Raw genomic sequence first — 16,763 nt, 5'->3', positions numbered from 1 at the left:
CTGGGCGGCTTGCGATGTCATTTAGGCAAGCGAGTCATTTTTTAAGAGGTCCACTTGGACTCGATTTTAGTCTCAACATGTCATGTCAGATTAAACATTTTATTATAAATGCCATATAATATTTTTAGTCGGAATTTGTCGTCCGAAGGCACTTAATTGATTGTTTTTCACTAATTCACTATTTAACTAAGTTGATGAAAACTTCTGACTTTAAAGTGAGCACTATACAAAACTTTTGATATTGTTAATATTCTTATGCTCATTATGACGTTGGCATATTGGCTCATTTGGAGATTATTTTGAGAGAAACTCAAATTAATTAATTGTAAAAATTTAAAGGGTAATCAATGATAAGTGTCCTCTTACGAACCTTGAGGGAGTGACTAAGTGATAGCAATAGAGATGACAAGTATGCTAGCAAGCAAGCAATAGCAATCAAGCAATATCAATCAATGATTTTGAACTGTGGAGAGAGGACAATCTTCACAGTGAATCTATTTTGACGACAAGCTTCATGCTTCTATTTCATGCTTCTATTTTAGGCCTGGGCTCCCCACGACATTGTTTAGGCAAGCGAGTCATTTTTTAAGAAGTCCACATGGACTCAATTTTAGTTTCAACATGTCATGTCAAATTAAACATTTTATTGTAAAAGCCATATAATATTTTTAGCCAAAATTTGTCATCCAGAGGCACTTAATTGATTGTTTTTCACTAATTCACAATTTAAGTGAGTCAACAAAAACTTCTGACTTTAAATGAGCACTATACGAAAATTTTGGCAATTTTAATATCCTTATACTCTTTATGACGTTGGCATGTTGGCTCGCCCAACCAAGGCAAGGCTGAGCCTCGCCCAACCACAGCGAGGCTCAGCCTCGTCGAGGCTCATCTGGAAATTATTTTGAGAGAAACTCGAATTAATTGATTCTGAAAATTTGAAGGGTAATCACTTATCAGTATCCTCTGACGAACCTTGAGGGAGTGACTAAGTAATAGCAATATAGATGATAAGTATCCTCTCAAGCAAGCGATGGCAATCGAGTAACATTGACCGGTGACTTTGAACCATGGAGAGAGAACAATCTTCGTAGTGAATCTGTTCTAAGAGAAGCTTCATGCATCTTTTTTTGGCCTAGGCTCTCCGCGATGTCGTTTAGGCAAGTGAGTCATTTTTTAAGCAGTCCACGTGTACTCAATTTTAGTCTCAACATGTCATGTTAGATTAAACATTTTATTATAAAGACTACATGATATTTTTAGCCAGAATTTGTGGTTCAGAGGCACTTAATTGATTGTTTTTTACTAATTCACAATTTAAGTGAGTTAACAAAAACTTCTGACTTTAAAGTGAGCACTATACAAAACTTTTGGCAATTTTAATATTCTTATGCTCTTTATGGCATTGGCATGTTGCTGGCGATTGTTTAGGGAGAAACTCAATTAATTGATTACAAAAAATTGAAGGGTAATCATTGATCAGTGTCCTCTGATGAACCTTGAAGGAGTGACTAACCGATAGCAATAGAAACGAAAAATATGCTAGCAGCGAGTGATGGTGACCAAGCAACTATGACCAGTGATTTCGAACAGTGGAGAGAGGGCAATTTTCACTATGAATCTATTTTGAGAAAAGCTTCATGCGCCTTTTTTTGGCCAGGGCTCCTTGCGACATGCGGGTCATTTTTTAAGAAGTCCACGTGGACTTGATTTTAGTCTTAAAATTTCATGCTAGATTAAACATTTTATTATAAAAGCCATATAATATTTTTAGCCAAAATTTATTGTCCAAAGGCACTTAATTGATTGTTTTTCACTTATTCATAATTTAAGTGAGTCAATGGAATCTTTTGACCTTAAAGTACGTGCTATATGAAACTTCTAGCATTTTTAATATTCTTATACTCATTATGTCGTTGGCATGGCGGATCATCTGGAGAATATTTTGAGAGAAACTCGAATTAATTGTTTCTGAAAATTTGAAGGGTAATCACTTATCGGTGTCCTCTAACTCATTGGAGTCTTGGCCAGTAAGGATACTGTTTAAAAGAGTGATGGCTCATTGAGGAAGTTGTAGAGAAGATCAATCTTTCAATTGCTAAAAGAATGATGGCTCATTGAGGAAGTTATAGAGAAGATCAATCTTTCAATTGTGCAGTATGCTGTCTTATAAATTCAGTTCTTGCCTGTTTATGTCGAAAGTGTTGCATGCATGTCGCTCACTTGCTGAGAGCAGTTGAAAAAGCACGGGACTCAGTAGCGCCCGCTCCTTGCTTTTGGTCCGACTTGCAGTTTTATGCCCAAAATGCATTGGACTCGCATGATTTTCGACATGTACTTTCTGTCATTTTGAATGACCGAACATAGCACTTCTCTTTTGGAGTGTAGAAGTGTGTTAATTGACTGTCTGTGCTCTACTTAGAGCAATAGTTCAGTAGTTCTGGACGTTCCCATATCATCCAAACATAAAGGATCCAACCAAAGCCGTGCCGGATCCACAGGCATAAATCACCTCCAACGAGCCTATGGTCGGCACATAGAAAGCACATAACTTAAATCTCATACTTTATTAGGGATGATGATGACATGGGAAGAGCAGGGTATTACAAATATATAAAAGCAAAGGAAAGAGAGAGAGAACAAACGCAAAAACACAAAATGGAACATTATTGAGACCGTTGCTTGTCTATAACAATAAAAGGAAGCAAAGAGATCGAATTGCACGGAAAGAAAATATAAGGGATGCCAGTTGAACCAAAGTAAACTGCAGCGACCAGAATGTGTAGATGTTTCCTCCAAGGAGCTTCCTCCACGACCTTTGCCCTGAAGAACCAACAAGTCATAAGGTGGATTTTGTAACTCAACTTCTTTTTCTTTCTTCTAGAGGAAGAAATAGCTAGTACTGTTCAGAAACGCTCAGGGCTGTTTGGCAACTTGCCTAATAGTATCTGTTTCTATCCTTTTGTTCTTAGAAGTAGATTTGAAACAAAAATGCGTTTGGTAATATATTTGTTCCCGAGAACAAATTTCTATCTTTTTGTTCGTAGAAGTAGATTTAGAACAAAATCAAAAAAAAAAAAAAAAAATTGATTCTTGTTCTCAAGAACAATTCTAAAATCAAGCCCATATTTTCTCTTTTTATTTTCTTTTTTCTTATTCTTCTTCCCTTTTCTTCTTCTTCCACCACTACAGTTGCCGTTTGCCGCCGTCCGCTGCCCCAATCGCCGGCAACTGGTCCGGCGAGCTTGTCGGAAGCAAGCCCAACCACCAGCAATGCTCCAATGAGATTGCCAGCTCTCATCTGGCTGGTCGCCGGTCATCCCAAGGCCAATGACTGGCAACTTGAAGAAGAAGAAGGGAAAGAAAGGAAAAAAAAAAAAGAAAAGAAAAAGTAATAAAATTATTTAAAAATTAAAATAAAATAATTTGGAGTAGAAATTTTGACCACGGTAATAATCGCAATTCTATTCCGAATCAAAAATTTTGTCGAGTTACCAAATGCGTTCTTTTCCTTAGAAATTATTCTCGAGAATAGAATAAAAAAAAATCATTTCTGATCAAAAATTGTTCCCGGAAACAGAAGCGTTACCAAACGCACCCTCAGCATACTCCACTACACTAAATATTGTTAGGTAGGGTGCCAACTACTTCCTTAAAATGATTAAGTCACTTCACAAATGTTTCTTAAGTAGGTAAATTCACCATCTTCTTGTTGTAAAGGCCCTAAAGGGGATGTTGTCAACTAGACACACCAGCAACGGATGATGAAGATGTTTCAATTGCCCCTTTTTTATTAGTATGGGGGAATTCTTTGTGAAAGAAAATAGAGGGTCGAGTTAGAAGAAATCTATAGTACCCGCAGCTTTAGACAGTTGACACAAACTGAAAATAGAGCCCATTCCCTCTGGCGATAAAAGAAGCAGACTACCCTATACAGTTTTACCCATATTCATCTCCTAAGTAATTTTGATTAGCATTGCTGGGCAGGTGACCAAGTAATAAGGATAAAAGTACGAAGAGCTCAAGACTACAGCACAAACCTCTATTGCTCAAGACGATCCCAACAGATTTTGGATATCTTTCTGCAGGATAACCGAAAAAATAAATTAGATTCGACTTAAATTGCTCTTTCGCATTGTTGTAAATCAGATCCCTAACCTCAATTTTAAGAGGTGATGTAGTGGGAGCATATCTCTCCACAACTTTCCCTTCTCTGTTCACCAGAAACTTTGTAAAGTTCCATTTGATGCCATCTCCAAATATCCCTCCTTTCTGAGATTTTAAAAACTTGTAGAGAGGGGCTGCATTCTTGCCATTCACCTCAACCTGTAGCACAATAGACTACAATATCAAAAATAGTGTAATATCAACTCAGAACATCTTTTCTCCATATTGTACAGAGTCAAATTTGCAAAAGAGGAGGACGGTTATGCAACTTGAACTTGCATATACAAGTCTCTTTTATCACACTGTGGAAAGAGAAAATGAAACACATTGCAAGCAAATTCTCAACCTCATCTGGAACTGGTCAATCATCAATTTTTATGCGTACTATGAGATTGATAGTGCTCTCAAGTTAAAACGACCAAAAAGCATGAGGAGCCAGAATATCAAGAATTCCCTTTCAATTTAATATTTTTCTCATTGTTTTGGGCTTCTCATGTTTACCTTGTCAAAAATAGGGAATTCAGCCTTGAACATAGTGCATACAGTCTCTTGAATCTCTTCATTACTCCCTGGCTCTTGTCCTGCAAACTGGTTGCATGGAAATGCCAGTACTTCAAATCCTGCAAAGAAATGTCGGTCATGAACCTATACAAACCCCAAGGATATGGCGCAGAGTAAAACATATGAGAACGAAATCAAAACACAAAAGACCAAAGAGCAAACCTTGATCCTTGTATTTTTCATATAAAGTGTTCAATTCCTTGTAATTTGATTGGGTGAGACCACTGCAAACATGTGTGCGCTATATTAGATATCATAAGTATCAAAGCAGATGATATAAGTTCAAGGAGTTGACTGTTACTGGGAACATGAACTGGATTTAACAATTGGCCACTCAATTACATCTAGAACAAATGGTTAATAGATCTATGCATTAGCCGTTAAAGGGGAAAGAGAAGCAGCCCAGGCTTACGGGATCGACGAAGGCTCATGCTGTTTAAACTACCAAAAGAGTGATAACAGGTTCAAGATTGGACATGCAAGTGTTCTGCATGCAGTCAAACACATAGCGACATACAACAGGACCAACTAGTCAACTACTAAACCATATCATGAACGCTTGAGTTGCTAAATTCCTATCGAGGTTCTAATCAAAGAAACACAATTCTTGAAGAGAAGGCGCATTCAGTGGTGATACCATTTTGAAGCAACGTTGACAATCAGAAGAACCTTCCCAGAGTACTCGCTCAAACTTACATCATTTCCACGAATGTCCTGCATATGCATCAGATAATTGACATCTACTAACTATAAAAACCATGAAAAGGGAATCTAGATCAAATAAATTTCTACAACGTAAGAAGCACAATATGGCATATCCACCTCTTCCGCAGAAACGAACGTACAAACAGGGATCCGTATCAAGTTGAAAGAAGACCGAACAAGATTCAAAATCGTCAGTATTAGGATTCAAGGCAAATTATGGATTGACTAAGAAATTGTGATAAAGCAAAAGATTCATGATCCGATCGATACTCAACCTAACTCCCACATTCAGGTCATCGACCCGCCAGTTCGTAGTTGCAGAAGAAAAGCACTAGAATTACAAACAAACGTTTCATGGAACGGGCACATGTTAACGACACGCCGCAGAACAAACAAACCGATCAAGGCTCGTCCTTGGTTAGGAATTTCAACGACGCCGTTAGTTTCTGACCGAGTACGCGCAAGCAATCACCATCTCAAACCCAATCAGCCCGTACGCCCATGGGGACAGCTGAAATCTCCGCTCCCCCCCAAAAAAAAAAAAAAAAAAGAAAAAAAAAAAGACCCATCTTCGACCGCACGCTAAAGTTCCAATCTTGCACATAGCGCAGCCTCTAAAACCTCTCCCCTCTCCAACCCAAGAGCAGACAGAACAGGATAAGCACCACCCATCATCCCAGTCGACATCTCAAAAGATAAAAAAAAAAAAAAAAAGGCACCTTGACGGCGAAATCGTAGATGGACTTGGACGATTCCTCGGCCATTTCAGGAGCACGAGACGCCGGTCGATGCGCGTTGAAGAAGTAGACGGAGAGAGCTAGAAGCGCGAAGAGGAATGGGAAGAAGCTGGGGATTTGAACCACTGCATGCGAAAAGGACGAGGCGCAATACAAGCGTTCAAAGATGCGGACTTTTCACTAGAATGAAAGGTTGCGATGCGGCCCGGGATCCGCAATCCCGGTCTTCAAAGCGACTGCCTAATGGGGAAGAGAATCTGGACATCGTCAATGAATGCGGAGAAGACGAGGGTGTCCTGTCGGTTTTTCAGAATTCAATGTGAACGAAGGCGGTAGGTGAGCGGCTGAAAGACAATTCACAACGGCACAGGAGCCCATTTCCTTTTTCTTCTAAAGTATTTTATCCATATTTGAAGATAATGCACAAAAAGTTCAAATCAAAACAAATCCTAATTAGCAAAATAGAACAACAACTCATTTTACAAGAACTGATGTGTCTCGACATCAAAATTTGAACGAATGGTGATTGATCACGTAGCTATGGGTTGCCAATAGATAGTGCAAACCTAAGTTCGATCTCACCAATACCATCACAGCATAAAAACAACAAAAATAAACTATAATTTGTGATCGAAAAGGCTTATAATGTAAAAAGTTAACCCCTGCACCTCGCAAAGTACTTGACATAAGCTGATCAGGGATTTGCTTTTGGCATAGCCCGAGCTTGTGATTTAGTACAAAATGGATCCTTTCATTGATTGACTATCTCTTATAAGGGTAACGAAAACCAATGTCGCTTCATGAGTGCGATCTTTATCTCATGACCGTTCTTGTCTTCAGCAATACTAGAATTGATCGGTAGATAAAAGTGTTTATTTAGTCTCGTTTGCGAAATTAAAGAATATCAAATAAAATTCCCCTCATAAAAAATAAAAATCATCAGGCCCATCAAGTCCAAGAAGGTGAACCTGGTTTGAAGAAGGAATATGTGACCCATGATAAGATATAGGTGGCACATCAAGTGAGAAATTTGTCCAAACAATCCTAAACAAATTGCACTTTTATCAATTCAGTTATAAATATTTTAATTTTATCAATTGAGTCCTAAACCTTTTTACTTTTTGTCAATTAAATCATTCGGCAAATTTTGGCCGAATTTATTAATGTTGATGCCTAGTGCTAATGTAAACATTTTAAAATAAATTTAAAATAATTATTCAAATTTTTATAATTTTTTTTCTTCTTTTTCATTTTCTTTGCTTTTTTTTTTTCTTTGGGTTTTGGAGGAGGGCTAGCAAGGGTGGCCAACCAACCATCGCCAGCCACAAGCGAGGGTGTCGTGCCGCTCACCAACTTTGGGTGAGGGGATGTGAGCCCTCACACAAAGTTGGTGAGGGCTGCAACACCCGCACCGAATTTGGCCAAGTGAGGGCTTGACGGCCCTTGCTAATCCTGAGCGAGGTCACAGACATCACTTGGGGCCGACGAAGGTGGCCAAGCCCTCGCTTGACCAGAAAGGAACCATCTTGGTTAAAGGTCAAAGCACTAACCACAACCACCACCACCACCACGATAGCAAGGCCGGCACACCACCTCCGACTGCCACCCCCATTCAATCCTCAGGTAATTGGACGGCTGTGACCTTTATGTCCCGAGCGATTGCGCTTCCGGCAGCTCCCCAGTCACCGGCAGCAACAACCGAGGCCCCGCCAGTCTGATTATGAAGAGCTACGGCGCCGAGGCCAACGGTAGTTTCACCAACCACAAGAGCAACAGTAGTGGATTCTTGCCTAATTCTTTGAAATTCATTTCCTTGTGTATCAAGACCACGTCGTGTGGCGTCAGGATGACACTTGTAAATTATTCAGTGCCGGGGCTTATGGTCAGCCCATTCCTTTTCGTAAACATTTTATCCATATTTCCATATAATATATAAAAAGTACAAAACAAAACAAATCCCAATTAGTAAAATAGAACAGCAAAGCACAAAAGGGCATTCTCATTTTACAAGAATGGACATGTCTCAGCATCAAAATTGAATGAATAGCGGTTCATCACATAGCTATGATTTGCCAATGGGTGGAGCACACCTAAGTCCAACGTTCCTCGGCATCATCACTGCATAGAATCACCAAAACCCAGCTGTAATTTTTAATTGAAAAGGCTTATAATGTAAAAAGTTAATTTCTTGCCCCGTGAAGTGCCCAAAACAAACTGGTCAGGGGTTTGGCCGTGGCATAACTTGAGCTCAATATTTTGTACAGAACAGATTCTTTCATCGATAAACTATCACGAATAAGGGTAATTTCATGGATGCAATCATCCTCTATCTCATGACCGTCCTATCTTCGGCAGTGCTGGAATTGATCGGTAGATGAAAGTCTATCCAATCCGTTTACAATATTAAAGAATATCGAAAAACTCCTTCATTTAAAAACAAATCATCGGTTCGGGCACATGCCCGATCGAGACCGAGAGGGCGGACCCAGTTCAAAGAAGGAATATGCGAGCTGTGATAGGGTGTAGGTTGGCGCATCAACCTCGAGGTCAAGAGAAAAGAAAATTAATTATATGCTTCTTTCTTCAGAAGTCAACTTCCGATTTGATTGCATTGCGTCCCCAACGCACTAAGTTCTTAAATATGAGATCTAGGCCACCCAGAGCTACTTTTCGTAATGCGTCCAGGATGTTTCACCCACGGCATCATCGCGGGGATCCTGTGGGTCCCTTAACCCTTTCGGGTTTGGCGGATACCCAACGAGGACGTGACATTTTCCTTTCTTTTAAAATGTTATGCCCTTCTTAGCATTTGAGATGGATTTTCCATTTAATAGTAGACAACCCGAATACTGAAATATAGATGCATGAGGTCTCAAGGCCATTTAACAAATTTGAAAATTTTCCTGGTTTTCTAAACTTAAATAAAAGTATTACCTAATATACGATTAGTTCCGCCGGCTCCCTCGCAAAAAAGGCAAAAAAAAACAAAAAAAACACAAAAATTGGAATTCTCAATTATATATAGCACACGAAAATTGCGCGCCACGTCTTGTCTGTTTGCTTTGAATTCTAAACGCTACTAATTCATAAGTTTCGCAGAATTAGCCAACCATGTTCATGATCAAACGTTGGAGATGACTGATGAGTACCCGATACTCCATCTTGGCACGGACTCTACATTTGCACGACCAATTCGTAATGAGGACAGAGCACTCGACAACCAAAACTCACGGGCGCCTTGCTTTCTGCATTTTCTTAATGGAATGCCCCTCCAGGACACTAGTGAGCAGTCCACAAGGAAACTGCTCTGTTCATGCGTATTGACAAGTCCCCAGGGGCGCTCATCGACCAAAAAAAAAAAAAAAGACTTATGAGGGGTTTTAAGTTTCATTAAAGCAAAGAAACCCTCCATGAAAGTATGAAAGATGATTTTTGCATTACCCGGGTGGTGGCAATCCTTGCTTGTGCTGGCTCAAAGTAAACAGGCTGCAACATGGAGCCTGCGTGCAATCTGCGTCTGTCATTCCATGCAGCCAACAGCAGAACATTAATTTGATCATTCTTGACTAATTAACAATAAGTAAATCCAATCCATAACCCATGAATTTAGTGCATGAAGCTCCATGTTACCCAACTAATTGGTGAATACAAAGTTAGCAGGAAATTTTCTCAGTTCACTGAATTGAACAGACAAACCTCCAGTTGAGGCTTACCCATCATGATTTATTTCCTCTTTTGACCAATCCAGATAACCTCAACCAGAACTTGAAATGGCTTCCTCACAATGCTCTGCTGCATCATGCTTTGCGCCATCATCGTCAAAACTTGGAGCCTTTGGAATTAGTCCCAGCATCTTGAACATGAGTTGATCCGCATCAAAATCATTGTTAGGAGTTGTTAGAAGCTTCTCGCCTGTGAAAATGGAATTCGCACCGGCCAGAAAGCATAGCGCCTGCTCTGGCACAGAGAAACGGACTCTGCCGGCAGATAACCGTACCATTGCTTTTGGCATGACTATCCTCGCAGTGGCAATCATCCTTATCATCTCCCATATTTCAACTGGCTAAAAGCAGATATAAAAGTGAGATGTCTTTTTTCAAGACAAATCTCCTAACGAAATCTAACAGATGCATGGTAACCTCATTATTCATGCTATTGATTCATAAAAAATAAACTGATAAGACAATTGGTGATCTCCACTCATTAATGTATGCGTGCTTGTTAAATTCTGTTGTGCGATTAATAGTGGCATTTTCCAATCGTTTGAAATTTGTCAGAGATCATTCTGCAAATCTACTAAAATTTCCCATGTCTTTTCCCTATAGAAAATATAGCTCCTGATAAAACATTTTCACACAATACCGGGACATTTTCAATCCCAACTAGTTTCCATTGACATGTTAAAAGTTGTTTTTGCCCAATTTCTTTTTTTCTTCTGTCATTTTTCATACCAAGTCTTTATCAGCGAACATCTACGTCCATGAAATCTCAGACAGCAATGCAAGGTGAAGATTCAATAGAACATGATTCATATATTAAGAAGAAAGATAAGGAAAAGAAGAAAAAGGGGGCAACAACGATCTGCCTAAAGAAGCTGTTACTGATTAAAAATTGCTCGGGCATCCGATTTACTAATTTATTACCAAGGAAAATCAGTTTACCTTCTGATCTTGTAGAGGTGTGCCTTTCACAGCAATCAGCGCATTAATGGGGACACTCTCTGGATGTGTTGGCAGGGTTGCCAAAGTATGCAGCAAACCAACCCGGTCCTCCTCTGCTTCTCCAAGCCCAATTATTCCTCCTGTATATTTAAAAGTTAAAAAGGAGTTTCGACTTGATCTTACAAATCATTGAATTTATTACTAGAAGTTTCTTGAGAAGAGTTGTCCTTATATGTTACAGCCGTCGAGAGGTGAAGCCCAGTCTAAAACACTCCTGTTAAATATCATCATTGACTATTTAAAATACATTAATTTTTCCATCACCTTAGAGACTTCAGAAAAATGTACCAGAGAATACCCAGTGGGTTAATACTTGCAAAGCTAACACCAGTAACATCAATGATTGAAGAAAATGGAGACTTGGGGCAAAAGAAAAAAAAATCTAAGGTCAAAACCATGAAATAACAAAAAACTCATGCTCTTTAGGTGATTGAGAAAGATGGTTTACACTTGGCTGCAGGTGAAGAATGAATAACATCAGTGAACTGTGTGGAATGGGACCAAACATCTAAGAGCTACAATTACTTCAGAAAGCCAGAAGAAAAGGACTGGACGAATTGGTAAGAAAAGCACCAACCAGAATTGCTACTCAAGTTAATCATGCCAAGAGAGAGAGTGTAATCTCCTTAAAGCAGCTACTGGCAGCTGGAGTAACTCTAGCGATCCAAACTGCTTATATGTTTTTTGTCATGCCTTTTAACTGAACTCGCTACTAAATTGGCGTGAGATTAAATATTAAGAAAGAAAGTCTCCCTTATCTACACTGTAGTTGAGAGTACAAACAAGCTTTTAATGCTAAACATCAATTTGAATTATTTTTCCCTAAAATGCTCCAGACTGTTCTCCATATTCCTCAGATAGGTCAGATCCTCAGTAGAACTTCAGAAATATGAACAATTTTGTTAAATACAGACAAAAGTTCCACTAAAACAAGACAGCCTTCTGATTACGCTACATTTTGCACTACAAAGAATCTATCCTGATAGTAATAATCTGTAGTGAGAGCATACCAGAGCACACATTAATCCCTGCATCGCGGACATGCTCGAGGGTTTTCAACCGCTCATCATAAGTTCTTGTGGTGATTATATTTGGATAATATTCTCTTGAGGTATCGAGATTGTGGTTATACGCAGTCAGGCCAGCATTCTTGAGTTCAATGGCTTGCTGCTTTTCTAGCATGCCCAAGGTGCAGCATACCTCCATCCCCATCTCCCTGCTCAATAACATGTAGCTAGGTCAAACTTTTAAAGAGAAAGAAATGTTAGCAAGAAAAGAAGTACATAGATGAAAAATGAACGACAAAGTAAAAAAAGATGACAAATTCTGACTTTTGAGATTATTCAGATGCAATCATGCATGGCCCATGCACGCAAGTAAAACATGGGTTGTTAGAACGTAGGACCCTCACTTCCATTACACCAATGTGGATTGCCTTGGGAAATAGCAATAGAGCTTTTTCCAGACATTTGTAAGCCATGAGCTAGTTAGAAAACCTTTTCGCTTCAAACATAGGAGTTGCTAAGAGTATAATTCGGGAAAAGGAGTGAGAGACACCTATAAAACAAGGGACAGCCAGATCTGTGGGAAACAAATTTGGCTAGAATGCATAATGCAGCCAAGAGAAAAAGTTTGCCAAGGCCAAGGTAGCACTTCGTAACATGATTAAATTTGCTACAGTGGTCTTGAACATACCAAACTATTGGCATCTATCTTCATTTATGACACTTTTAACTATCAGCAGCTAATAATGGATTGTCAAGACGAGTGGCAAAAGATTGGCCAACTAATGTCAACCAATATGGACTGTTGTGGCTGGAAATGTGTAATAGACAGCTTCGAGGCATTCCAAAGCTCAATTAAGCTTTAGCAACGGTGGTCAAGATGAGATGCATATGGAGATAATAACCAAAAGTCAATCAAGACTCATCCTATGCATATTTCTAGTCCATCAATCATGAAATGATAGGATAGCTAAAAGGAACAGTAAATTTCCAGAAGGTACATGGTTAATACTCAATTTTCCACAACAACTTTTGTACTCTAGATCATTGATAATTACCAAAAGTCACTCGAACTCAGCCTATGCATAATTCTAGTCCACCAATCATGACATGATGGAGAACATGGTTGTAATCAGGAAGACAGATAAAGCAGCAGACCAAAAGTAATCTGAGAAATTATATTTGAATCACTCAGATATACATCAAATATGCATCACATCACATTGTTGAAGATACCTCAATTTCACACGGTAAGGCTGAGTTTACCAACTAAGGCGAGGTTACTTGTCATAAACTCTTAGGCTAAAAGGAAAAAGGAAAAGAGGGCTGAGTGACTAATTGATGTCAGAATGAAACTTTCAAGGAACGTATTATCAAACTGGATCTCAAGGTTTCGAGTTCAAAATAAATAAACATTAATGATTTTGGCTGAGATGGACTTTTTTGTAGGGCAAAGAGCATGAATAACAAACAGGAAACTGCATGCACAGTTGCAAGACACATGGTGAAATCCAACAGCAACAGTTCCTAAATTCGCAAGAAAGCAAGAGATCCGCAACAATGTAGAGCAATTTCTTATGCTTATATCATGCTGAGAGAAGCAGCTAGACGGAAAATGCTTTTGTTGTTTTCTTTTTCAAATCTCTCGTTGAGTAGGATGCTTTGCATTGCATATATTTTAAGAACAAAGGAGAACTACAGCTCCACCAACAATATGCAACATAAGCTGAAATCCCTATGCCCAAAGGGCAGTACTTGAACAACCCACTGCTCCTCTAATAAGAAACTCTGAGATTTGGAATTGATCTAGGCTAGGCTTGTCTCGAGGAGTAGTCATCCTGCTATTTTATGTCATGATTATGAAATGCTAACTTACTTCACTATAAAAGAGGAATGGAATCATTTGGAATTTGGATATTCCCAATGCTTTTACATGACAACTTGAAAATATTACCTTATTTCCTTCACATACTCAAGGATCTGGCCGAAATTAGTTTTCCTGCCTACGGTATCTCTCCAGGCAGCTCCCATGCAAAAGCGGGTGCTACCAGCCTCCTTGGCCTGAAATACTACACCGGTTAAGATCACCCAGAAGAGGAATGATTTGCTTTCAAACCAAGTAGCATTAAAGGATAAAAAGCGGCGCTAGCGCCTCGGACAGGTGATAAAAGAGAGGAATCAACATGACCATGAAGTAGTCCAGAGGAAATACCCTTTGAGCTGCCTGAAGGACATCATCCTTGGTCATGAGCTTCTGGGCTTTCAACCCGGTGCTGTATCTGGAGGACTGCGGACAGTAGGAACAATCCTCGCTGCACCCACCTGTCTTGATGGACAGCAGAGTGCACTGCTGCACTTCCCTGAAGTTATGGGCATGCCTGTGGACTTGAGCCTGACCAAAAAGCACAAACTTTAGCCCCCAAAAACTCATAAAAGCCGTTCCCCATTAGAATTAATTCCTTTCGAACAAGAGACAAGGACAATATACGCATCACGCAAAGTCTTCCACATGTCAAAGACTCCGCCAGCAAAGTTCAACACTTGGTCAGAGCACGAAACCGAACTGAACGAATCAAACGTGCATTTGCAAACCCTCTCTCCCCCTACACTAATCGAGAGAAGGGGGCGAAAAGAGTAGAAACGAGAAGGAGAGGCAAGAAGAGGAACCGACCCCGTGGAAGAGGAGATCGAGGACGGGGGAGTCGTAGATGGACTTGATCTCGTCGCGGGACCAGTCGTTCCGGGGGCCCTCGATGATGGTCCTGTCGGCGTGAACCGCGGCCGCCGACGACGACGACGGCGACGGAGGAGAAGGAAAGAAAGAGGAGTAGCCGAGAGTGAAGAGGAGAGACGAGGAGGAAGAGGCGGAGACGGGCCTCGCGCCGCCGCGGAACGCCGATCGAATCGCTAGCATCGTTTCCCCCGACGGTCGGCGACGGAGGGAGTAATGGGCGGAGGAAGACGGTGGAGTGCGGCGGGGCTTTCGTTTTGTGCCGAAGAAACTGGAGTGGTAGCTCAACTACTTCCCGTGCTCCTCCTCGTGCCGTGCTTAAATCGCCGTTTTCGCTGTCCCCATTTTCCTCCAATTGGCGCGGGGAGAGCGACCGCCGTCGGACAACCCCGGTCCGACATCATCCATCATTGTAAAGTTTCGCACACCATCGAAGCATCACGTTCGGATTCAATCATGACCATCTCGCGTCTCTAGAAGTCGAAAAACCCCTCCATACTAGGCATGCTGCAGATACGCCTCGTAATTAGACAATACAAAATCCTCATTTTGAGAAATTTGTTCGCGATGTGAATTGAATTAGTAATCTGGTGAAGAACGGTCGACCTTTGTACTAGGCCGACCACTTTGGTCGTCATTACTTTAGTGGTTCTCGCGCATGCTTGATTTAATTAGCTCGACTTTTCAAGCATGAGATCGACTTGATTAGGATTTTCAAGAACAATGTGATGTCGTGAAGCTATTCATACTTTTTTGTGTTTTCAATGGTTGATTTACTTTTTGAGTATTTTATGGGAATAAATGTATTATAAATTGTTAAATTTTTCACGAAAATATAAATAAATTAAAAAACTTTCAAAAAGTATAATCAAGCTTTAAAAAAATAATTCATAAAAGTGTAATTGAGTTTTAAAACTTTAGGACTCCGTTATACCATATGAAAGTTTTAGAATTTAATTGTAGTTTGGTGATAGATTTTAAAATTTCTAATATATTTATCACTTTTTATATTGCCGAGGCTACACTTAATGTAACCACATATGAAATTTGGAATATCAATAATACAACATATGCAGACAAACATTCAATTCAACATTTTCTAACACTCAAGTAATATGAGCCAAAATTCGACCCAAAAAAAAAGAAAAGTAACATGAGCCAACCACCTTGTCGTGGGGGCGGCGGCGGCAACGGCCGCAATTTCTTTCGAGTGAAAGAGAAACCAACCATCTCACAAAAAATCATTAGGTACTTTCACGTCTATGTTAGCCCACTTGATCTAATGGCTTTAGGGATGGAAGCCAGGCGGGTTTGGGAAGAGGCTCCATCGACTTTATAAAAAGCTTCCGCCACCTTGCCCGAGGGCCAACATTCAATTCCCTTTTGGTGGTCCTATCTTCATCGTAGCCAATATCCTTGATTGTCCGATTGTTTGGTTGGTAGGGGGAGAGTGTGATGTTTAAATTTGCTGGTCGCGTTGGGACCGTGTGAAAAAAAAAAAAGTGTCGATGAATTTTTACATCCAATAAGGTGTAACATTGGCGCTGGTGGCGACCTACGAAGGGTTCGGGGTGCCACAGTCCGACCAGTGTGTGGTTGTGATTTTACATTCAATTCCCCTTTTGGTGGTCCTATCTTCAGTCGCATTGGCATTTCTTCAATAGTAAAATTACACCAGGCCAATATCGGGAGTGAACCCTTGATTGTGTAGGGAGGGACCGGTTGAGATGCATAAAAACTTATCCCCGGAACATCACACGACTGTTTGAAAAAGAAAGTTTGGTGGTGCTCAAACTTAAAAAGAGCCTTGCGGGGTTTCAAAGGTAAATCACTAAGAAATTTAAACCCTTGTTATATTTACCGGAACATCTATTCATTTCTACTTGGATGAGATAATACATACATTTACATGGAGAAATGAGAACTTAGCATCGTAGTAACAAATGCATCAAGAATTTATGCCTACCGAGTATTGTATATTGATCCCATGGAACGAATAACTACATCTGCAAGTAGTTACTAATAAATGCAAATTTCTTTGGCTAGATCGTTATGGTTTTTCCACATTTTCTATAGGCAAACTCTTACTTAACAGAGACGAATAAAAAAAGAAAAATACTTTGACTGATTGAAAAAT

The 16,763-nt window shown here is 39.9% G+C and overlaps 2 protein-coding genes across 4 annotated transcripts; both read right to left on the bottom strand.

The window, feature by feature from the left end:
* Nucleotides 1-2,548: 2,548 nt before the first annotated feature.
* Nucleotides 2,549-6,536, bottom strand: LOC104445716 (probable glutathione peroxidase 2). The gene is made up of 7 exons (XM_018869934.2): nt 6,153-6,536; nt 5,366-5,442; nt 4,891-4,952; nt 4,669-4,787; nt 4,159-4,326; nt 4,041-4,082; nt 2,549-2,823 (listed from the first exon to the last, which is right to left on the bottom strand). Exons 1-6 carry the CDS (start codon nt 6,195-6,197, stop codon nt 4,050-4,052), a joined length of 504 nt encoding a protein of 167 aa, XP_018725479.2. The 5' UTR covers nt 6,198-6,536; the 3' UTR covers nt 2,549-2,823; nt 4,041-4,049.
* A 1,529-nt stretch (nt 6,537-8,065) lies between these two features.
* Nucleotides 8,066-15,096, bottom strand: LOC104425844 (biotin synthase, mitochondrial). Of its 3 annotated transcripts, XR_005551589.1 has the most exons (8): nt 14,567-15,096; nt 14,108-14,287; nt 13,850-13,956; nt 11,902-12,107; nt 10,832-10,971; nt 9,884-10,233; nt 9,612-9,687; nt 8,066-8,288 (listed from the first exon to the last, which is right to left on the bottom strand). XR_005551589.1 is itself a non-coding variant. In XM_010039817.3 (7 exons), the coding sequence occupies exons 1-6, from the start codon at nt 14,807-14,809 to the stop codon at nt 9,925-9,927; spliced, it is 1,185 nt and encodes a 394-aa protein (XP_010038119.2). In that variant the 5' UTR covers nt 14,810-15,096; the 3' UTR covers nt 9,162-9,687; nt 9,884-9,924. The 3 variants fall into 3 exon arrangements, 2 of the variants coding, with proteins under 2 accessions (XP_010038119.2, XP_039169832.1); XM_010039817.3 differs by lacking the exon at nt 8,066-8,288 and having other exon boundaries at nt 9,162-9,687; XM_039313898.1 differs by lacking the exon at nt 8,066-8,288 and having other exon boundaries at nt 9,162-9,681.
* Nucleotides 15,097-16,763: the final 1,667 nt, after the last annotated feature.

Source organism: Eucalyptus grandis, chromosome 1 (genome assembly GCF_016545825.1).
Source record: "Eucalyptus grandis isolate ANBG69807.140 chromosome 1, ASM1654582v1, whole genome shotgun sequence".
Lineage (NCBI taxonomy): Eukaryota > Viridiplantae > Streptophyta > Magnoliopsida > Myrtales > Myrtaceae > Eucalyptus > Eucalyptus grandis.
The sequence above is the reverse complement of the archived record's forward strand: the minus strand, read 5'-3'. Positions and strand labels throughout refer to the sequence as shown.

What these genes read in the sequence shown, in the direction of transcription:
- LOC104425844 (XM_010039817.3), bottom strand. Translation starts at nt 14,809, where the DNA reads ATGCTAGCGATTCGATCGGCGTTCCGCGGCGGCGCGAGGCCCGTCTCC. An exon ending in TCCTTCAGGCAGCTCAAAGG is followed by an intron (nt 13,957 to 14,107) that starts GTATTTCCTCTG and finishes GTAGTATTTCAG; the next exon opens with GCCAAGGAGGCTGGTAGCAC. An exon ending in GAGTATGTGAAGGAAATAAG is followed by an intron (nt 12,108 to 13,849) that starts GTAATATTTTCA and finishes GTTATTGAGCAG; the next exon opens with GGAGATGGGGATGGAGGTAT.
- LOC104445716 (XM_018869934.2), bottom strand. Translation starts at nt 6,197, where the DNA reads ATGGCCGAGGAATCGTCCAAGTCCATCTACGATTTCGCCGTCAAG. An exon ending in TCTACGATTTCGCCGTCAAG is followed by an intron (nt 5,443 to 6,152) that starts GTGCCTTTTTTT and finishes ATGCATATGCAG; the next exon opens with GACATTCGTGGAAATGATGT. An exon ending in GTCAACGTTGCTTCAAAATG is followed by an intron (nt 4,953 to 5,365) that starts GTATCACCACTG and finishes ACATGTTTGCAG; the next exon opens with TGGTCTCACCCAATCAAATT.